The 22035-nt window shown below is 37.3% G+C and overlaps 1 protein-coding gene across 2 annotated transcripts; it reads right to left on the bottom strand.

Annotated features, from left to right (window-relative positions):
• Positions 1 to 6668: 6668 nt before the first annotated feature.
• LOC147505027 (wings apart-like protein 2) lies at positions 6669 to 17931 on the bottom strand. 2 transcript variants are annotated; one of them, XM_086557622.1, is made up of 13 exons: positions 17225 to 17931; positions 16418 to 16517; positions 15834 to 16173; positions 14757 to 14869; positions 12946 to 13074; positions 12734 to 12827; positions 12491 to 12598; positions 10462 to 11204; positions 9934 to 10211; positions 7726 to 7879; positions 7504 to 7601; positions 7344 to 7425; positions 6669 to 7069 (listed from the first exon to the last, which is right to left on the bottom strand). In XM_086557622.1, the coding sequence occupies exons 1-13, from the start codon at positions 17704 to 17706 to the stop codon at positions 6986 to 6988; spliced, it is 2805 nt and encodes a 934-aa protein (XP_086413748.1). In that variant the 5' UTR covers positions 17707 to 17931; the 3' UTR covers positions 6669 to 6985. The 2 variants fall into 2 exon arrangements, with proteins under 2 accessions (XP_086413748.1, XP_086413749.1); XM_086557623.1 differs by having other exon boundaries at positions 7312 to 7425; positions 17225 to 17850.
• Positions 17932 to 22035: the final 4104 nt, after the last annotated feature.

A 22035-nucleotide genomic window follows, 5' to 3' on the forward strand; every position in this document is an offset into this window, starting at 1 on the left:
TATATATATATATATATAAATAAAAAGAGTTAGAACTCCAAAAATAGAATCAAAGGAGTCAAAAGCCAAATAAAAAGAAAAATATGGTTAAAGATGGAAACAAATGGTAGAAGCAAAAGTAAAGAACAAGGTTTTCTCTAGTTACATAATATGAAGACTCTATTATATCTCAGACTTGTCTTTTTTGAATATCCATTTCCTTCCTTCTTAAACCATCTCCTAATCCTCGCAACACCTAATAAAGACCTCTAGATCAATTAGGAATATGTTAGTGTGATAGTAAGTGGCAGATGTGTTTGATCGACTCCGACTTCCTCATGTGTCATTGAGATTGTAAGGTAAAGTGTGCCCACTGCACACTAGAGTAGTGAAACTTGAGCAGAAAAATCAGAGTGGTTTTTGTCTTGACATTTATGTGAGGACCTACTTAAAGACGCTATTCCGAGTTTTCAAAAACGGACCTGCTATTGTATTTCATAGTATTACTCATTGTATATATGTTTATTTATAGATGATTGATTATTATGCATATATTAGCTTAGGTTTCGACTTGATTAATCTGTATTCATTACTAGTGAGATATATAGATAATTGGGAGCATAAATAAGGAAACAATAGTTTTATTTCTTAGTCGTTGTAGTATAGATGAAGTTTGTGAGTACCTTCACTGGAAAACTCTCATGAGGCTATAACTCGTCCACTAGGGAACTCCTAGTAGTTTAAGGCCTTGTTGCATATGGTCAATGCAATCGCACTCAGCGAAACGAGATTAGTTAGAACTCCATTTTTAGTCACTTATGCTAATTTCTCATATTTGCTTGAGGACAAGCAAAATGTTGTTTGGGGGTGGTTTGATAAGAGCCCAAAACTGTAGTTTTAACCCCTTAACAATAATATTTTTAGACCAATTATGCGAGTAATAAATAAGAGTTAATGTTGATTACGTGCTTTTATATATTTCAGGCATTGAAGTCAATTATGTACAGAAATGTGCCACTTTGGCGAGATAAGGAGCAAGGGTTGGTTGCTAAGAAGTTCTGTTGAGTAAAGGCCAAGATTCAAAGAGAAAAAGCCTTTGTAAAGCCCGGTCAAAAGTTGAAAAGTCAATGTCAACGCGGGCAGAAACAGCACCCAAAAGTCAGCAGAACTTTCGAAGACCGTATCTTTTGACTCAGGCCTCAAAATTGGGCCTACCTTATGTCAAAACAACCGGCTCGGAAAGAGCTTTCTAATGGTCCAAACGTTGAACCAATCAAAGGAGCAAAAGTGGACTAAAAGCCTACTTAAGTCAGATCTAGCTGAAAAGGGCCCTGTGGACTGAAGAGATTGGGTTTTGGGCTCGATTTTTCAGCCCAAAACATGGCTTCTCAGCCCATGCACGAAAATGTGGATCGGGTCTCCTCCATTTCAACACACATGACTTAGCTCTGAAGAGATAATTAGGTTAGGTAGAAAGTAGCCATTATAGCATAGTTTTAGATCTAGTTTTTATTCCATGAATTAGTTTCATACCTTGTTTTAATTTAGTATTTTGAATCAATTGTTATTTATTCATTAGATTAATAAAGTAATTTAGTTCTTGATAATATAGTTTCATTTCATTAATCATTGTAGTTTCGATTCCTAGATTTAGTTATTATCATTGTTAGTTTCAATCGATTCTTGCATAATTAGATTCCCATTTGAATTGAAATAAGTAAATTTACAATCTTTTATTGATGTCTTGTTTAATTTCATTGGGAAATGATAGCATAATGATTCTAGGTTAAACCTCCATTAGAGGGGGTTGAAGAAGCCTTGATGAAGCTTGATCTTTGTTAACTTAGAAATTGTCGTGATAATCTATTCAATTCAAGAAAGTAATTAGTTCACCATGAGAATGGGTTTGGTTGCTTCACATGCTAGTTATTAATTAGTAGAGATTGCCATGTATAATTAGGGATTAGAAATACCATTTTGATATGCGAAAGTATTGAAATTTGGATCACGACGAATCTTTGTTAGTTGATTAAGTCGAGTTAAGGAGGAATCAATCCCCCCTAATTCCTTATCATATAATCAATTTAGAAATTTCGTAGTTTGAATTAGCGTATCTTGTTATTTGAATTCACATCGTAGTATAATTCCACACCATTACTCTCACTAACTTTGGATAGGACTGACAATAGTAGAAAATATTGAATGCTAAAGAACTATAGGAGTGGAACGAATCTTTTACTCCACTCTATTTCGATAGATTCAAGAGTAGAAATCTTTGATAAATATAATACAAGTTCAATTTTAGTTTTACTTACGTTTGAATTTCATCATTTATTCGTGAGTAGAATTATTAATTTTACGTTTATCAACTGCTTACTACCATGTGAGGGAGAGCAAGCTAGATCCTGGAGCTAAGAAAGCCATATTCTTAGGCTTTGCAAATGGGTTAAAGGGATACATATTGTCGTGTCTAGAAGACCACAAGTTCTTGGTCAGCAGAGATGTTACATTTGATGAGACTTCCGTGTTATCTTTCAGTAAGCCGGAAAGAGCTGGGTAGAATGGTGAGTCTATAGAAGTTCAAGCCACTGAGCTTGAGTTGTTTGATGTAGTAGAAGACTGGTTGGTTCATGGTGAGGTACCAAATCATAGAACCATACAGCAACAGGAAGAAGAGCAAGAGCATCCACAACTTGTATTGGCTGACCCTAGGCCAAAGAGACAAGTTAAAAAAGTGCACAAGTATGGACACGAGAAGTCGGTGAAACACTATGGTCAGGTGGATTTAGTGGCATATGTACTGAATATCGAAGATGATGAGCCAGATAGTTTCAAGGAAGCTATTAGAGATACTCATTACAGAGATTGGTTGGTTGCTATGCAAGAAGAGATGGAGTCTCTTGATAAAAATCACACATGGGACCTAGTTTTATTGCCAAAGGGCAAAAGGACTATCGGTAGTAGATGGGTGTTCTGAAAGAAAGAGGTCCTTCCTGAGTCTGACAGTACTAGGTACAAGGCAAGAGTAGTAGCAAAGGGTTTCTCACAAAAGGAAGGAGTCGACTACAATGAGGTATTTTCCCCGGTGGTCAAACATACTTCAATTCTTGTGTTATTGAGTTTAGTTGCTCACTTCGACTTGGAGTTAGAGCAACTTGATGTGAAAATTGCTTTAATTTCTTGCATGGGGACTTGGAGGAAGAGATCTATATGAGACAACCTGAAGGGTTTGTCATTGTTGAGAAAAAAAATCATGTATGCAAATTGAATCGGTCACTGTACGGGTTAAAGTAATCACCCAGGCAATGGTACAAGCGCTTTGACACGTTCATGATGCAACATGAGTACACCCGAAGTAAGTATGACTGATGTGTCTACTTTAGAAGGTTTCGTGGTAATGACTTCATCTATCTCCTACTTTATATGGATGACATGCTTATTGCTTCCAAAAGCATGGTGGAGATAGACAAGTTGAAATCTCAACTTCGCTCTGAGTTTGAGATGAAAGACTTAGGTGGAGCCAAGAAGATACTGGGCATGGAGATTGACAAAGATAGGAAGAAGTGACGGATAGTTGTATCTCAGAAGAAATACCTTCAGAAAGTAATTTCTCGATTTGGTATGGAGAATGCAAAGTCGATTTTTACACCTTTAGCTGGGCATTTTAGGCTTTCAGCTAAGTTCTCTCCTAGTTCAGTGGAGGAACAAAAGCATATGGCTAATGTTCCTTATGCAAGTGCCGTGGGCAGTTTGATGTATGTTATGGTGTGCACACGCCCAGACATTTCACAAGCAGTTAGTGTTGTAAGCAGGTATATGACAAATCCTAGGAAGCAGCATTGGGAGGCAGTGAAATGGGTACTAAGGTACTTGAAGAGTACCTTGGATAGTTGGATGTGGGATTAGTTTATGGTGGATGCACTTGTTATGTCAGTGGGTATGTGGATTCAGATTATGCAGGTGATATAGATAGATGACGATCGACTACTGGTTATGTGTTTATGATGCATGGTGCACCGGTTAGTTGGAGGTCTATGCTACAGGCTACAGTTGCTATATCTACTACTGAGGCAGAGTATATGGCAGTGGTAGAGGCAGTGAAAGAGGCACTATGGCTTCGAGGTTTTCTGGATGATATGGGTATTGAGCAGAACAGTGTTGCTTTGTATTGTGATAATCAAAGTGCTATTCATTTGGCGAAGAACCAGGTTCATCATACTCGGACCAAGCATATTGATGTCCGTTATCACTTTATACGGGATGTCGTTGAGGATGGTAATGTAGCACTTGAGAAAGTGGACACCCATGACAATCATGCTGATATGTTGACAAAGGTTGTCACCGGAGTTAAGTTCCAACACTGTTTGAACTTGCTCCAAATCCTACATGCTTGAATGAGCCCTTTGTGGGCATGGCCCTTTGGGGCAGTTGACTGCGAGTATTTCTTGCTGGATGTATTCCTACTGGATGTGTTCTTGCTGGATGTGTTCGACTCGGTTTTATGTGTTAAAACCTCACCGAGGTGGAGAATGTAGAGAAAAAAGTATTTTTTTCTCTTTCACGTGCAGGGCACGACCCGCGCTCACTTTTGCCTTGACAAGGACGCGCCCTGCGCTCATGCCTTTGGTGACTCTTTCTCTTTCACGTGTAGGGCGCGACCCGCGCTCACTTTTGCCTTGACAAGGGTGCGCCCTGCGCTCATGCCTTTGGTGACCTCCAGGAGCTTAAACGCGACTCGCGCTCGATTTTGCTTAGTCGAGGGCGCGACCCGCGCTCCACCGTTTTCAACACGAAATTCACTGTTTCGGAAGTTTTTCTGAAATAATATAAATATAAGTTTTTTCTGTAGAAACCTAACTTTTCCAAAACCAAGAAAGATAGAGATTATAAGTGAGAAATTCTTTATGAGTTGAGTGTTCATTCTTTGTGAGTGAATTGAGAGACTTGTAATATGTTACTCCAAACATCTAGTAAAGCTTGGAACTCGCAGTGTGGACGTGGGCAAATTGCTGAATCACGATATATCTCGTCTTGTAGTTTGTTCTTCTTTTACATTAATTGTTTTATTTTATATGTTTGTTATTTGATATTGAAAAGTGTTGGGATATTGCTTGGAGAGTGTTGAAGTCTTGTCTATTGAGAAGGATCGATCCTTGTGTAGGATTGATCTATTTGTTGTAGATAACGTTGTTTCCGCAGTTATTTATTCACAACAAAGTCATTATTGTGTGATCAAGAAACCTAAGTTATCTTCTCTTGTGGTATTTATTTGGACACTCAGTTTCAAGATTTAATGCAGAGCATTGCAGGAAGACTGTCGCGAAACCAATCCAAAAGTTTTAGTTCCAGCACTGCTGATTGTGGGAAAGAAGGATTACATATTCAATTTCCAGGAATGGAGAAATATATAGCAAGTGGCGAGGTGAAAAAGTGTGTTCCTGATTTGGAGATCTTCTACTTGCCTGAAGGATGCCATTTTGCAAATGAACAATTCCCAAACCAAGTGAACCATATAATTACCACGTTCCTGAGCAACCATATTTGATGATCAAGTACCAAAACTGAGTCGTATAAAATCTTTGGGAAGTTTATTTAAAATGGAAACCCAGAATATCAAACTAACTTGTGCTCATTTCAGATGTTTTTGCTTTCTGTTTTTTGACTGTTTTGTATGTCTACTTTTGCTCGGATGAGCAGTGTGAAGAAATCATAATTTGCATATACAGTATGTTACATATAAAATAGAATTGTTCAGGAGCATTGGAAAATAAGGCCAGCTACTCAGGGCGTCATTGAGTCAATAGTTCTCGGCTTTAGTATGAATGTATGATAAGGGTGGTATATTAAGGATCAATCTTCAAGCAAGGATCAAACTTAATTTTTTTGCTCAAATTCAGCTTGGTTTGGCTCGTTTTCCAATGCTGAAGAGACTTACTTAGTCTTCCCTCGTTTTTTTCTGTCCGCTAAATGAAGGATGTGAAGAAAAACAGATGACATTCTGATTTCTGAGAGATCGACCATACTGACAAAAGCAAGAACTAAAAACATCAGTCTTGCATTCTAAGGTCCTACACAACTATAACGTTTCTTAGATCATGTGATCAAAGGGTCAAATGAGTACTTAACCAAGTGTACTCATAGTCTATTCGTGTACCATCACTACAGATAGAAGCAATGAAATTTATAATCCTGATTCTACCAAGTTTGAATCTATGGATGTGTTTCTAGCAACAAAAATAAACAATCTATGGACATGTCTTGCCATAAGAAGCAGCAGACGTGCTATCCTGCAAGGGTATCTACAGAGCGATGCTTGTTACGGAGTGGAGTCCAGGAGTAAGAAGAAGAAGAGGTATTATCCTGCAACTTCATTTGAGGTGGAACTTCATATCTTTCAATGGCCCTACCCGTTGTTATGAAATACTTTGGTCTATCACGTTGGAAGTTGAGATGGGTTAAAGCAATAAGACTCTTAAGATACATCAGCTTTTGAAATCTTTATGAAGCAAATACCTCCTAATTCTATAATTCACCACAGTAATTTGTACCACCACAAGATATCATACACAAAAATCACATTTCGACTTTAGCATGCACTTACAACACCCATAACACAAGTATTAAGGGTTTAGCTTTAACATTCAGATTATCCAAAAAACAAAAAAGAAATATATAATAGTCAAGTCAAATTGGACAAAATGAAATTTATTTCTCATATATAGCCTTTACATTGATTGAACTATATATCTGATCTCAGCTTCGTATACAAGCATCTGTTGGTCTGTCCCATAATTGGACAAGAACATAACACACCAAGAAGGTGAAACAGGCAAAAAAATAATGTAAAACATCAAAAACAACTATCATATACAACAGTATTGGTCATCAGCCCAACTCATGCTGCTGTAGCCATATCAGACGCCATGTGAAGGTGTGAAACAAAGTTAGACGTTAGTAGGAATGTCTGAACAGAAGATGCACAAGCTTACCATTAACCTCCATGGTCTCAAGCCCCTCTACAAGATTCAATCACTTCACTTACAGCCACATGGGTCTCCGGTGAAATCATGTTTAACGTCAGATGAAATTCCTATCCACACAAACAAGAGAATAAATTTTACAATAGTAACAAATGACAGCAAAAATCTGACATGTGAACCATCTAAAACCAATAAATGAGCACGTCTAGAGTAGGATAAGGTACCTAGGTACAGAAGCCACAAGACCATACTACAAGAATTGACCATTTTATTTTAGGATAGCTATTTAACCAACTGCTCATATTACTAGTGAATGATGCCTTCGCAACGTGTACTCATGTTTCATACCCACCCACTAAAAAGAACCCAGGATAGGATGCTAACCACAAATCTCTCCAGCACCGGCACAAGAACCTCCAAATTGCAATCTGGGAGACAGCAAGCGATTGCTTCCCGTACATTTTTACTGACCACAGTAGAAACAATTGTTAGTGGAATTATGAGCTGCAAAATATCCTTGAAACAAATGAAGGACTGTACAAACCTTTCTGTTGAAAGGAACGCAAGAAGCAGTGCTGCATAAGCTTCAATAATCATCTTCTCCGCTTCACGCTCTCCTTGCAACAGAGCAGTCTCATCATCCTACATCACAATATCAAAACAGTTACTCTAAGAATCCTGCATGGGGGATTTTCGAAACAGAAGAGATGTCTCCTTACAACGACAGTCATACTACAAAAGTAGTTACTCCGACAAAATTACATACCCATGGCAACAGCTTCCCCTCTCCAGATGTCTCACCAGCTCCTTGGTTGGCCAAAAAGATGGAGCACAGGAGCGGTATTACATCCCTGCGACTCTTTTTTCTTTCGGATTCTCCGGAAGCAAGCACTGAAACACTCGTAGCTGCAAGTCGTGATCTGTGAGAGAAGCCATAGAGAATTTTACTAACCAACAATTTGACAGATCCTTTCCTCGTATGAAATTTTAATTAATTAAAAATAAGTAAAAATAAGTGATTAAAAAAATCTAATTGATTAAAGCAAGTGGAAATAGATGAAGAGAAATATAAAATTTAGAGCAAGCATACTTAATCCATAGATATCTACAATCTATATAAATTATCACAAACAGAAAACTACACCTTTCAAAACGTGAAACACGAAGCTAAAAATAATTACTGCTTTTTATGCTTCAAACATTGTAACCTTCTCTTGCTCACTTGACATTCAGTTTTATTCATTCATATCTAGGATATACTAGGGCTATGAAAGTAGACTGGAACGCCGTCTCCCTACTCACAATATATATGAAGGTTGCAAAAGGATTTCTGCACTCAATGGGGGGTGGGAAAAGTGGAAAACACAACAATAAGAAAGATTTTAGAGGTGGCACTGGTTGTATTATACTCAGATGCCAGATCTGATACATGATCGATAGAATATAACCATAGGACACATTTCAGGAAATAGAATATACGTTTGAACCTCTAAGAAAACATTCCACCAAATAGCATTTTTTTTTCCAATGGAACTTTCACCATCAATGTTTCAAATTGCTATTTTGGGACCTGAGGTAATTTGCTGCAATGAGGCGAGGCATATGCCTCAAGGAAGTACAAGGCAAAAGTTCAAATCGAACCACCCCCCCACCCCCAAAAAAAGGAGAACAAAGCATGAAACACCGCAACCCTTTCCATATTTTCTGGTTCCGCTCTCTTTATCATTTGCATTTGTTTCTTTCCAGCTCGCCCTATCCACATACTAAAAAGTAAAAACTGGTGTAAGGCCAGGTGCTGAAAAGATCAAAGCAAAGACCACTTCTAGAGTTCTAGTCCTATCTTAATTGGAATAATTGGAAAGATTTCACTGATAGTCAAAATTTATCCCTATTTCATTTGATGTATTCATGTCATTATATTTCTTTCTATCATTCAGGTGCAGATAATAAGACAGACGAATTAACAAAACATTTGGTAGGTATCATAAATGCATTCCGTTTCTTCTGCTATTTTTTTTGCCAAAAGTCGTAACAACAATCTGACAATGCAGTCTTGTCTAGATGAGATATCATTGCTTTCAAGAATTCATACACCAAAGTAAACAGTTGACTTTCTTTGGATAATTGTATGATACCAAGCATAAGGATAATGAAAGTGTCTAAACATACGTAACTATATATGAATACATGATAAAGTTGATAATATAAATGTGACTGGTAAAAAGGCATGGTACTCAAATATCAAGTTAAAAATTGCTAGGCATGGTGACACAGCCATTGGAGGGTCGAGCTTGACAGTATTTCTCATTGCTAAGAGAGCTTATAGTAGCAAAAGGTCACAGAGGAGGAGAATTTCATGGAGTCATTGAACCTTGAAAGTGTGAGTATGAGGAAAGAGGTGTGACACTAGATTAGCATTAGCAAGTTAACTAGAGGAAGAATTGATTGCTCAGTTGAGAAAGAGCAAAATGTCTTGTCGGGTGAAGTATTTGTTGTTTAGAGGGGCAAAAATGGGGGTGATAAGCAACAATAGTGACTTTTTGTGGTATTTGTTCTATTAAATAAACTCAAAACAGCCAAGTGAATGAAACACTTTACATGTTTCAACTCTTTAACTACCTTGGTGGAACATATCTATTATAAAGTCCAATATTAAGGGACGTGTTATACAAGTAGATCCAGGAAGTCCTTTCAAGTTCCAAATACCAAGTTTTCCTCGCTTCCTCAAATGATACACTGAAGTGGTGATTTTTTTATTTATCAGAAGTAGTAATTAGAGGAAGGATCACTATAAATCCCAGTTAGAGCAAACGTAGCACCAATATTTATAGATCAATGGAAAACCAACATTCATAACTTAAGCAGCAAAATCCCGAGAAGATATTACTAAATTAATTCTTGTCTACAAGCATCAATAGTAGAATTCCAGGGCAAAAATAAAGAGGAACAAGTCAACAGTGAGAACGACCATTACCTGTTCCGGCTATCCTTCTCCACAAGGTTCACAAGCAATCCCAGAATAGCAACTAGAAAATCTAGTTCTTGATCACTGAAATGCTTATCATTCTCAATCTGAAGTTCAGCACTACATTCAGGCTGCAGAATATTTTCATCTGTTTGGCTGCATGGAGATGAACACGTGCTAAATGAAGGGTAGTGCCCACTAATCAAGGCCGACAAGGTCTCCAATCCCCCACAAGCAGCAATTTGTCTACAACCAACAGGGTTGTCATTTGTTAAGTTCATCAGAACCTGTAAAGAGAAAAAAACAAATAGAAGATTCAAAGTTTTCCCCACTCATATATTCAGAACCAGCTACACACCACACGTGTGGAAATAGCACGTCCATAAGAAATGAATCTTACAGGCAAAGGACATCCCAATTGAACCAACAGACAAGAATATGCTCTCTAGCTAACATCAAGTACTACAGATATAAACCGAAAAATGAAACAGTGGGAATCTATATTTCAACTGGGTACATAATGTAAAAAAAATATACCTTAACAGCAGCAAGAAGACAATCTGCCATAAGGTCTTGATTTTCTGCTTCAAATGATTGTGAACAAGTGATCTCACAAGAATGACAATCTTCCCCATTATTTGATTCACGTTGGCTTGTTATCCGTTTCGGATTACACCCATCTTCCCGTTCTCTCTTACGAGCATGAGAAACTTCCTTTCTCGTTGATAACATATCCCATTTGGACGGCTTAAACTCATCTTCATCAAATGCAAATGGATCTTGGCTGTCCTCTAGATCTATGTACTTAGTTCTTTCAGTCAAACTAGATTTTGTACCCACTTCAAACTTTATCTTTTGACTTAAAGTGCTTCTGGAAATTCTTCCATTTGAACTCTTTGATGACCCATTGAATTCATCTTCATCAAATACAAATGGATCTTGGCTGTCCTCCAGATCTATGCACTTAGTTCTTTCAGTAATACTAGCTTCTTTACAGACTCCAAACTCAATCTTTTGACTGTAAGTGCTTCTGGAAATTCGTCCATTTGAACTCCTTGATGTCCCATTACATGAACTTGATGTGGAAGGTCTGTCATCCTTCAGAAAGGAAACATCGTCTGAAAAAGAGGATGTTTCAGAACTAGATACCATATACACCATGGGTGAAGTGGAGAACTTTTGACGCTTATGGGGCGCCTTGAAGCTTTGTGCATGAGAAGAATTATCCATCCTATAACATGTCCCAGAAGAACTTTTAAGCAAACTCCCATCTCGATCAACTGCATATTCATTCCAAAAGAAACTTGTAATCTATGCATAAAAGACCACTGTTACATCAATATATAAACAGGCTAATGGAGAATAATGGAATCGAGGCAGTAAGGCTGAAAACTTAAATGCACAAATTCACTCAACACTTATGAATATCTTGTAGCATGCATTGGTACTGAGTAATTAAGACGGATTCATCTATACAACAAATCTGGCACGAAAACAATATATCCAACAAATCTTTAGGTGGTGAAACTTGGGATATTCTCTTAGTAAATGTTAGCAAGGTACTAACTTCTCTAATTTAGAGAAAGAACTTGGGCTGATAAAATAAAGAGGACTGCATGTTGTCATTACATTGTTGATGATAAAACACTCTTGCGGATAAGTTCATCAAGGGCACAAGAGCTCAAGTAATCCAACAGCAATAAGTTGCTCTTCAGATAATAAAGCACCAGCTCATCATACACACTTAATATTTGCTTGCATTAACCAGAGAAGAAGTTCATTAAGAATTTTAACTATTCAGATGAATATATTTCTCCACATTACTTCATATCTTGGCAGTATGATCACTCATTTCCTGCACTGTAATGCCTCGGAGAGATATGCGTGGAATAAACCCTTTTTTAATTCTATAATAAATGTCTTACAAGGCAAGTCACCAAAGGCACTGAGGAAGGCCTTTTATAATGAACAATAAATTTTTTTGTGACTAAAAAGACATTTTCAGCATGATTCAATCTTTTCAGGTACCCTCTTTTGGTGTGTTATATATCTTGTTTTGTGCAATATTTAGGAAGAAAGTCTTTGCAATTCAACTTTCTTCTGTCATAACATGAAACTCACAATGATGCTAAATTATCCACAGGCCTTGCTCATTCATATACACATCACATCATGCTCTTCCTCCACTATTTTTCTCTTTTTGCCTATTTCTATATCTCTCTAGGACAAACTACCACCCTGCTTTTTTCTAGTTTCTCTTTAATATTAAATTGGGTGTTATACTTTAATCTGACAGAGTCCAAGTAGAGGAGTTACTAAATTATGAATGTGATTAAGCTTTTATTTGACCTTTATAACCGTGCATGTCAAAGCATTCTCTATTTATACACTTTTAAAAGCTTTCCCATATAACTATCTAAAAGTTTAGCCATTAACTTCTCTTCTTACTGAGGCTTGCACCTTACCAATAATGATACATATAAGAAGCGCATATACACCCAAGTTGAAAGGACAACAGTCTTTACAAATCATAAGAATGTAACCCAAGCACAAAATTGAAAGTCACCTTCATCAGCTACTTCCACTGGACTACCAGAAGAGTATCTCATTTGGTTAGAGTGACAATGTGATTTCTCCTTACTTGAAATGGCAGAACTATGGCGCAAAGAGAGGCCTGATAAGCAAAGAAAAATCCATAAGATGGCAAAATCACAATACTTGAAGCACAGAGCAATTCTGCAGAATAACATGTTAGAAATTGGGAAACCAATAGACAAAAGGTCACATATGCACAGAATTGTTTCTTTACCTGAAAGAATTTTGATGACACTTATTACAAGACCTGTGAAAGACAAAGAAGATCCCTCACAGCCTAACTTTCCATTCATTCCAAGCAAATGATTCTATATTGAAATAAAACAAGAGAAGGGTCAAAAAATTGATATCTCAATCTCGTCAGCATTAACAGCCCACCTGCTGAGGACAAAAACATTACTATGACAAAAGCAGTTGCACCAATACCTGATTTTCCTTGCTCAGGAAAGTGGCGTTCTCCATTATTTTCAAACATTTTAGAAGTAGTAACACCGTTTGCAAAGCTACGTCATCTTTTAACTCCTGAATTGATGGATTTCTATTGCCTCGCCAACTCTGCACACAGTTATAACAGAACTAACATTAATGATGCTTACAGTGGGTACATGTTTTCAACATTGATTGGAGGAACAAAACATAAGATATTTATACAATAAAAGATGATGAGGAAGTTTCTAATAATAAGGAGTACAATAAAGTGATAAACACTGCATGATATTTAGGAATCTGAAACGATATGCTCTTAAGTAGTTTGAATGACCACAAAATAATCTTACAACTTAAACATGTGATTATATGATCACAGGTAGATTTTTTCTTTTAACCATAAATATTTTTATCAAATATCAAAAATAAATCATACAGAAGCAAATTTTATCCGCCTCCATACATATTCAATGGAACCAGTTGTCATCACATTGGTGTCCAATAATTTCTGCAACCTCTTGAGGAGCTTTACAGTTACAGCCTCTAGCGCTAGAAAGTGCGCTGCCAATCATCAGCAAAGCAACTGTTACAGTTTTGAAAATTACTATTAACAAACTCTCATTTCTTCCAAACCCCCATGAAGAGCTCTTACTGAACCACTTCGGAAAATCTATAGAAAATATAACTCTCCTGGGCTTCTCATTCACAATGAGTTCTTCCAGATTTAGCCACAGTAAAGGCCCAACATATCAGAATCCATGTTATGTTTGACCCCTAAACTTGCGATATATACCACCGATATAAGCAAAAAATGTGGTCCAATAGTTTCATGTCAAAGCAAAAATGGGGGGAAAAGTATGGGGTAAAAGTCGGTCGACAATGGAAATATCAATTTTGGTTACCTGAGTTTCCTATATATAGGCATATTTTGTGTCATGGCCATGCTGGACCAGATCAGTATGTGTGCATTAATAGAACTACATAGTGTATGGATACAAATCTAACTGTGAGGCTAAGTAATAATCGTATATGAACCTTTGCTGGTGTCAAATGTGATTATGAGGTGCTTGACAATGCAAGTTCAGAAGAGTTCAACAGGGTTTGAGGCTACTGCACTATCTATATGGTACACCAATTCATATCACCTTTTTTTCTTTTTTTGCAAAGTAATGCATATAACAACAGGAGCAATGCAATTGTTCACTTAATTAAAGGTGAACATATCCTTCGTCTTCTATAAAAATGGGCAGAATAAGTTGATCTTTATAACACACCCTAAATTATAAATCTATTTGTAATAGCGACACCTACATGTGCCATTATGCCGATATGCGCTGGCACAAACTGATACGCAAGTCTGACATAGAAACAGACACATCACAACACGGGTTTTCTTAACTTCTCATGTTGCTGTTAGCTGTTATGTAGCTTGAGGGCCACGTTCTAATGAATCTGTCATGCACTTTGTTAAGACAAGTTCAAGCACTCTTCCTCTGGACTCACGTAGTAATATAAACTACGTCAACATGGTTCATTAAGGAATGGTTCTACTTAAAAGATATAACCACTCCCTAAGTCAAACAAGAATAACAGTAAACTAAATTTATATATTCAACCTGATGACTGGAAGAAAAAAATACATACTTTGGTAGGGTAGAGGTTTACAATAATAATGACAAAGTACAATTTTCTCAACAAATATAGCTTTATAATTAACAACTTGTACAAAATTGAGCTATTCAGTTGACCCCACAATTATCACAACTATCCAAAGAGAATGAGATATAAACAAAAACATACGGGAATACCACCTTCATAATTGAATGGCAGTCTGCAGCAACATCAAACACAGCATCCAGTCCTCCAAATTCTCTAAATCTTTCCTTAAAATTCCCCCCAACCTTTCGTACAGTAGCAGATGTGTCTGGATAAACACACAATAGCAGAAAAGAGTAATTATCCCAAAAGAGAAAGAATCTGAAATCTATATATACATTGAAAGAGTCAAGTAAATACTGAAGAACAATGGAGAGAAAGCGGTAAACTAGTTTATCCAAAAGCAAAAAGGAATCTTTAAGCATCAGAATGATAGTAATCATGTGCTAATAGAATAAGAATAACCATAAAATTAACAATTATAATTACTCTACATGTATGACAGTTATCGTTCTTATTTCCATAATTACATTGGTACTACAACTTATCAGAAAAATAGTTGTATTATTGCTATTACTAGTACCACAATCAACAAGGAAAAAAAATTTAGTACTTATTTTATTATTGGGACGGGTAAGACAATATAAAGATTACTAGTCCTATCTTTTTGTTTATGTTTTGATTTTTTTCTTCCTTTTCCTCGGTGAGCCTCTCCCTCACTGAATCACCGTATTGGCTGTGCTCTGAATCCCTTCATATCACTCCTCACCTGACATAATAACCTAATTTTATCAAAAATAGTTCTATTCATCAAAACAATAAATCAACATAAAAATTTTGGAGTATTGTTATGCCTTATTGCGACAGTTTATGATAATCAGTTCAGATAGAAAGGAGACTTATGTTTTCCATTTTGCCATGAAATGGCGTTAAGTATGTAGCTGTTTTCCTTTCAAGTCAGATAAAAGACATCTAAAATAATTAGTAACTAAACAAGCCAGATTTAATAGTCAGTAAGGTACTAAGGTTCGTCAACTAAAGACAAGGATGAAGAAGAAATAACCCACAAATCTTAGGATCACGAACTCCAAGAGATACATAACTCACTGGAGGATTTTGACTAACTAATTGGCTTACGGCCTTATCACCACTATTGGCAAAGATTGAGGACATGATAAAAACATTGACCTTACAGAATAATTTAAGGACTAGACGCAGATATGTAAAATTACCTTCAAGAGAAACAGTAGATAAGCATGCTTTCTCCATCGTCAACAAAGCTATCCATTTTGGGGTCAACTCTGGCCTTCTCGTTCCATCATCAAGTCTATTGCTTGATTGCATCTCCTTGCAACTCAAAAGAATCTCCTGAACTTTTGAGATAATTGCTGTGGAACTAGCATCTAACCTTTTAGATTGATTGCCCATTATACCAGGGTCCCTTGATAAACCTAAAAGCTTTCGGCCCACAGTTGGTCTTTTCTCCTCAGAAGAAATTGGCATGGACGGATTCAACAGGCTAAGCAAGAACTCAATACATATAGCAGAATCCAGAAGCTGTTCATCTTGGTCCTGAGAATTAAACCCCAGTTTTAAAGATGTTTCTTGTGGATTGGAAATTTATGTCAAAGAATGGTACTTTAAAGCATCACGTCATTGATTACAAAAAACAACTACAAGTGGTGATACTGAACTTCAATGACATCATTCCACATGCTGAGTGGTTGAAGCTCATTCTTTATCAGCTTGAGAAAAAAAAACAAAAAGAGTCCTCGATAATCAAAATGTAGTATCTTGCAAAACTTTAAATACTTACATCACTTGCCAAAATGTAGAACAGAGCTGCAGCAGCCAGGGTACTAGGAGAATCATCGAGAGTGAGAGAGAATACAGCATCAAGTATTGTCTTCGCCATCCTAAAATAAGATAATTAAAAGCTTGTGAATGCAAAGGCACATATGGGCTACAGCAAAGCACTTATTAATCAAAAACATTAAAAAATTAAAAGAACAATAAATAAATAAAGATGGTCGCTATCGTAAGTAAACCATACATATGGCCCATTTCTGAGGAGAATATGTGGCTATCAAATTACAAACTTTAACAATTACCATTCAATCTTGATTAAACATCTACTGTCAGAAACGATATATGTTAAACTGTTTTAGAGTTACCGGGATTTACTTATCCATATGCCACACCATACTCTTCCTTAAATGCCAGGTTATCAAAAAACTAATGTTACTTCATCCTTTATCCAAAACTCCATTTTTAAAAATACATCTAATAGCAGCCCAAAGGCCTTATTCCAAAAGTGCAAGGCCGTGGAGTCACTTAACCGCATTCTATGAAACATAGGAAAGCAACCCTACCATTATCACTAAGTAATTCCAGGCATTCAATTTTCCATCACTTCCTGAAGAGAGAAGAGAGTTCAAACCTACCAAATGTGCAGGGATTAAGAGAAAGAATGCAAAATGAGGTAATGATATCTTCGGAAAGGTGTGCTTGTAGTTAACAAGAACATTATTAACTTCATTTTATATTCAAAAGGTGGTTTATCCTAAAAATACCAATTATTGTTTCTTGTTGTTCTCAAATAGATATGAGATAAAAATAATACCCATTGGTCCTAAGCAGTCTCCTTTGAGCTGCCGTCCCACAAATGGAAAGCAACGACAACAAACTAGCCCTCCGAATCCTAGCCGGCTGACCTTTCTTCAATCCATCCAGAGCAAAATTGACCTCATCCACATGCTCCATCATTTCCCCAAACTCCTGAGCTTCCATCAAAGTCGACGTCTGAGCTTTCCTATTCCTAATTTCCTTCAAACCCAGTTTCAAATTCCTCGTTTTCTTCGACTTTGAAACCCCATTCTTTGAATTAGGCAAAGGAGGAAGAAGATGTAATGAAGAATGTGAACATGGTTGTGAAGAAGAAGGATCAAACATTGATAAATCATCGTATGAATCTTGTGATGAGTTTGGGAAACTGAAATTGTAATCTTGTGATGAGATTGAGATTGGCTCATTTTCTTCTTCTTCTATTGATGAATCTGTTCTTGATATGCATTTATTTCGCCTACCATATGTTCTAACTATCATTTTCAGGTGATGGAAATAAAGACTTAATGGAGATTTTGAAGAAAGATTTGAGCTTGAAAAAATAACAACAAGAGGAAGAAAAGAAGCTTTGATTTTGACAGATTGTGTACAACAAAACCCTGAATCGTTCTTAATAACGGTAGATATGTATCGATATACGAAAGGGTGGGAGAAATGGGTTGTAGGATATTAATGCTTCCACCGGTTTTATAGGAACAAGAAAGCTTTGATTTTTTATAGATAGTTTAGAATTAAAACTCTGGCCCGTTGGTACCTACCGTTGCTTTCCGTCGAGATAAGGACTATTGCTCTTGCGAGGTGGTTTAAAGGTCTGGATTTTATAGGAGTGGGTGTGATTATAAAAGTTTTGAATTTGTTGATTTGAATGGTAAGTGAGTAGAAATCAATGGTGTAAAAATGATGATGAGCAAGGAGTAGAATCAATGGTGTAAAGTTGGATTTACAGTAAATTGTTTTTCTGAATATAAAGAATACTTCATATATGCTAAGAGCATCTCTAGGTGGTGGTAGTATACTCTTCAAATTTGAAGAAAAAGTTTGGAGATTCTGGTCGCAAATTTTGACCAACTCTAAGTGGTCGCAAATATCAACTGCAAATTTGATTGTAGAGCCCACCACGCGCACCATTAGTACTAGCACGCGCCAGTACTAATGTCGCATGCTATGCTTGATAAAATGTCGCGCGACAGTCGGACTTTTGTCATTTCACAACTTTTTTTTCAACTTAGTTTCTCTAGTTCTAGCAAAAAAATGAATTCCGACGACAAATACATCTATAATAACCAAACAAGATGGAGTGGTAACGGTAAGGAAGAAGAAAACAGTGGTAATAGTGCATACGTTTGGAACAATCTCATTGGTGATCTAGATGATGAACCAAACATGCACTTCTAGAGTTGGAAATCAAGGAGTTAAGACTGACGATCCATTGCTGCTTCAGTATCAGCAAGTCGATTTTGAATTTCTTGCTAAGGTTATTGATTTTAGCCATCTTAGACCGGTGTCTATGAGGTTTCATGATAGGCATGTCTCAAGAGTTGTTCTTGAACAACAGGTACGTATTTTAATTTCATATATTATAGTAGTAGTAGTAGTTAAATAAGTACATTTTTATTTTTATTTTTTTAATTTTAGTTTCATTTTGCGTACATCAGATATGTGTTATGTATCGGGTTCGGTGCACTCCACTTTAAGGCGTGGTGGGATGATATTAAAAATTAACTTGGGGTATCTAGCACATATTTAACATGTGCTCTACTAGACATATAATCATCGGAATCAAGTGACAAATAATTTATTAAAAATGGTATCAACCCATCATGTTTGATGCCTTGTTATGGGTTTTTAATAAATTATTTGTTTTCGATGATCCGGACATTCCACGTATTAACTTATGGGTATCTAGCTAACTTTGAGCACTTGCATGAGTTGGGCGATATTGATTTTGGTGGAGCCATATACCGTAATTTGTTGCGTTATTTAGATAGGGCTTCTCAACAGACTGGTGTTGTTAGTAGTCCCCAGATGGGAGGGTTTGTCATTCTCTTAGAGGTATGGTTTTATGAGTATTTTCGTGCTGCAAATCCTATTCTCACAAAGTACACCGATGAGGGCCTAGGCTCAGGGCTTGGCATGAACCTCATCGAGCTCATCTAACCAGTGAGATCAGTCATAACATACTTTCTATCCAAACCCAGATCGAGCTTAGCACACAAGCTTCTATTGTTTGGAGGCCTTGGCGGACATCTGTGCACCTCGGCGAGAATGACTGTAGATACGCATTGTTCATTTCTCATAGGAGGATGGTATTCACTTGTGGGAGTGATATGGAGTGGTATTTAGGGGATAGATGTTACAGACAGCTCACACCATTCTTTGGTATCCCCCCTGATCCGCCTACCCATGTATCAAAGGCGAAGGACATGACCTTACAACAAGTCCTCGAGAGAAACGTGCAATGGAGTTGGCTCTTAGCTACTGACCTAGTTACATTGCAGCCTTATGAGCAGTTATACCGTTATTGGTTTAGGGTATCTATTGGTCATTTACTCACAGTTGTGGGTCGTACAAGCAACATTCATATGGTTAACAGAATGGGTGTCAGACGTGAATTTCAGATTGGCCACCGTCGACCAACGTTCGGCATGGATGGACTGTACACACATTTGTTCAGTAGCGGATCCCCCCGTCGGAGAGTGGCCTTAGGTTTTCAGTTTGAGTGATCCGAGTGGCCAAACGATTTACCATCATATTTCTTCTATTGATGACACTCGCAACGTACAGTTAGAGCCTGACCTTGGATATCTACCTCTGGTAATTATTTTTATTGGTTTTGGTTTATTATTTTGGTTTATTATGAAAATGTCATAAATTACTAATGAATAATTATTTCAGGATGAGTTACGCATGAGATATGACACATGCTTTCGTGTAAATGATGGCTTACGCTCCTCGGTATTCGCCTACAGTGTTGAGAGAGAGAGACTTCTTTCCCAGGCTCATGTGGATTATGACAATTTGCAACGCCAGGTTGATAAGTTACAGGCTCAGATTCAGCGCACAAGAGTGAGTTCATCACACATAGACAGCGGGAGAGCTTAGCAGAAGGACAGTCGAGGAGGAGTTCACGGCAGATGAGGCGTATGTAAGAACTAGGAAGTTGATAAAAACGCTCTTTACACATGTTTATTGGTTTTCAGTTACTTATTTCCTTAAGTCCGAGGTCCACAGTCCAAAGTCCGAGGTCCACAGTCCAACGTCCGTATAGTCATACGTTTTAGTCAAGTTACCTTACTCACGTGGGATTGGTAGGATAGGTCGAGTAAGGGATCGTCCAAACCTTAGGGCTCGGATAGGTTCACAACTGGAGTTACACTTTAAGTGAGTAGGATTTTTAGGTTTCTTTTTAGTTGGTTTTAATTAAAATAACGGTAATGCAAATAAAATAAATTACTACGGTGATTATATATAGGTAAACAAAAGTAGAGAAACAGTGGGAGAGAGTTAATCATGCTCATGCAAGAATCATTTTTCAACAGTTTTTATTACCAAATCACTACATCTCTAATTCGTCTCGTTTCGGAGACGACGTCGAGTATTGATCCCTAGTGCATGCCCACATCTCTAGGTCGCATTTCACTAGCATAAGGAGTTTCGATAATACCTCATCTCTGGTATATTATTTCAGCTCTCGGCACAAGTTCACATCACCGGACGAATTGGAGAGTCGTCGACACTGGAGAGTCGTCGCGAGACATTTTTGGGTCATCGCTTGAGGGTATCTGGAGCATTAGCACTCCAACTTTGTACGCGATCTCCCGGTTATTTTGGGACCGGATGTTAATTCTATGCCTAATTCCTAAGTAGTGATTCTATAATATTAACGAGTCAATCCGGATTTTCACACGATCAGCATAACCCTCCCCCTGAGGAGGGGGGATTAGCTCATCATCATAGAAGGAATAATAAAATTTGCTGTATACATTAAGTAAATAAATGCGGAGTGAGAAATTAAACAAGAAAAGAAATGATCAATTATTAAGGGTAAAATAACTTCGTATTATTTCTTTGAAATAAAAAATGGCGGAAGGTAAAGATGAAGAAAAACTAAACGTAGCTAAAGCATTAATATGCTGAAGAGGTAATAATGAAGGTGACCCCCTCATATATATAGGCTGATGTCTCGTGAAGCCTTTAATTGGGTTTCACGTCTGTTTGCTAATTTAGACATTCAAAACTTTGAATAACAAAGTTTTGTCTCCATGTAAATCAATTTGATTCAAAGTTTTGTTACGAAACAAAACTTTCATTTAAGGTTTTTGTCCTTTTGTGTTTTGGTTTTTGTCTTTTAGCCCAATTCAATTCAAACATTGAATTGGTACGTGTCTTTTTCTCTTGCAAAGGTGGCACCAAATTGAACCCATCACTTGCCACCGCCTACGCCGACTTCGTCATGCCTTTGGGCAGAGTGGGTCCACTTAGTGTCCATGGTCCAGGTATTCGCCAATTTTGGCGTTTTACGACTTTTTGTCCTTCTTGAGAGTTAAATAAGCGGTCATTATGACAGCCTTCACTAGCCAACGTCGGCAGACCTAGATTTATCCGATTTGAGCTTCGGAAGTTTCCTCGCTTCTTTATATGTGGTCCGGGCTCGCGACCGGTTACGTTATTTTGGAAACTTCGCTCTAGTCGGGCTTTGTTGGGCTTCACGGGGATTGAGTGGGAATTCCAAATATTCCCGTATTCGTACTTAGTAGCTTCACTAGCCAACGTCGGCACCTAGATTTATCCGATTTGAGCCGGAAGTTT

Source organism: Coptis chinensis, chromosome 4, assembly GCF_015680905.1.
Source record: "Coptis chinensis isolate HL-2020 chromosome 4, ASM1568090v1, whole genome shotgun sequence".
Taxonomy (NCBI): Eukaryota; Viridiplantae; Streptophyta; class Magnoliopsida; order Ranunculales; family Ranunculaceae; genus Coptis; species Coptis chinensis.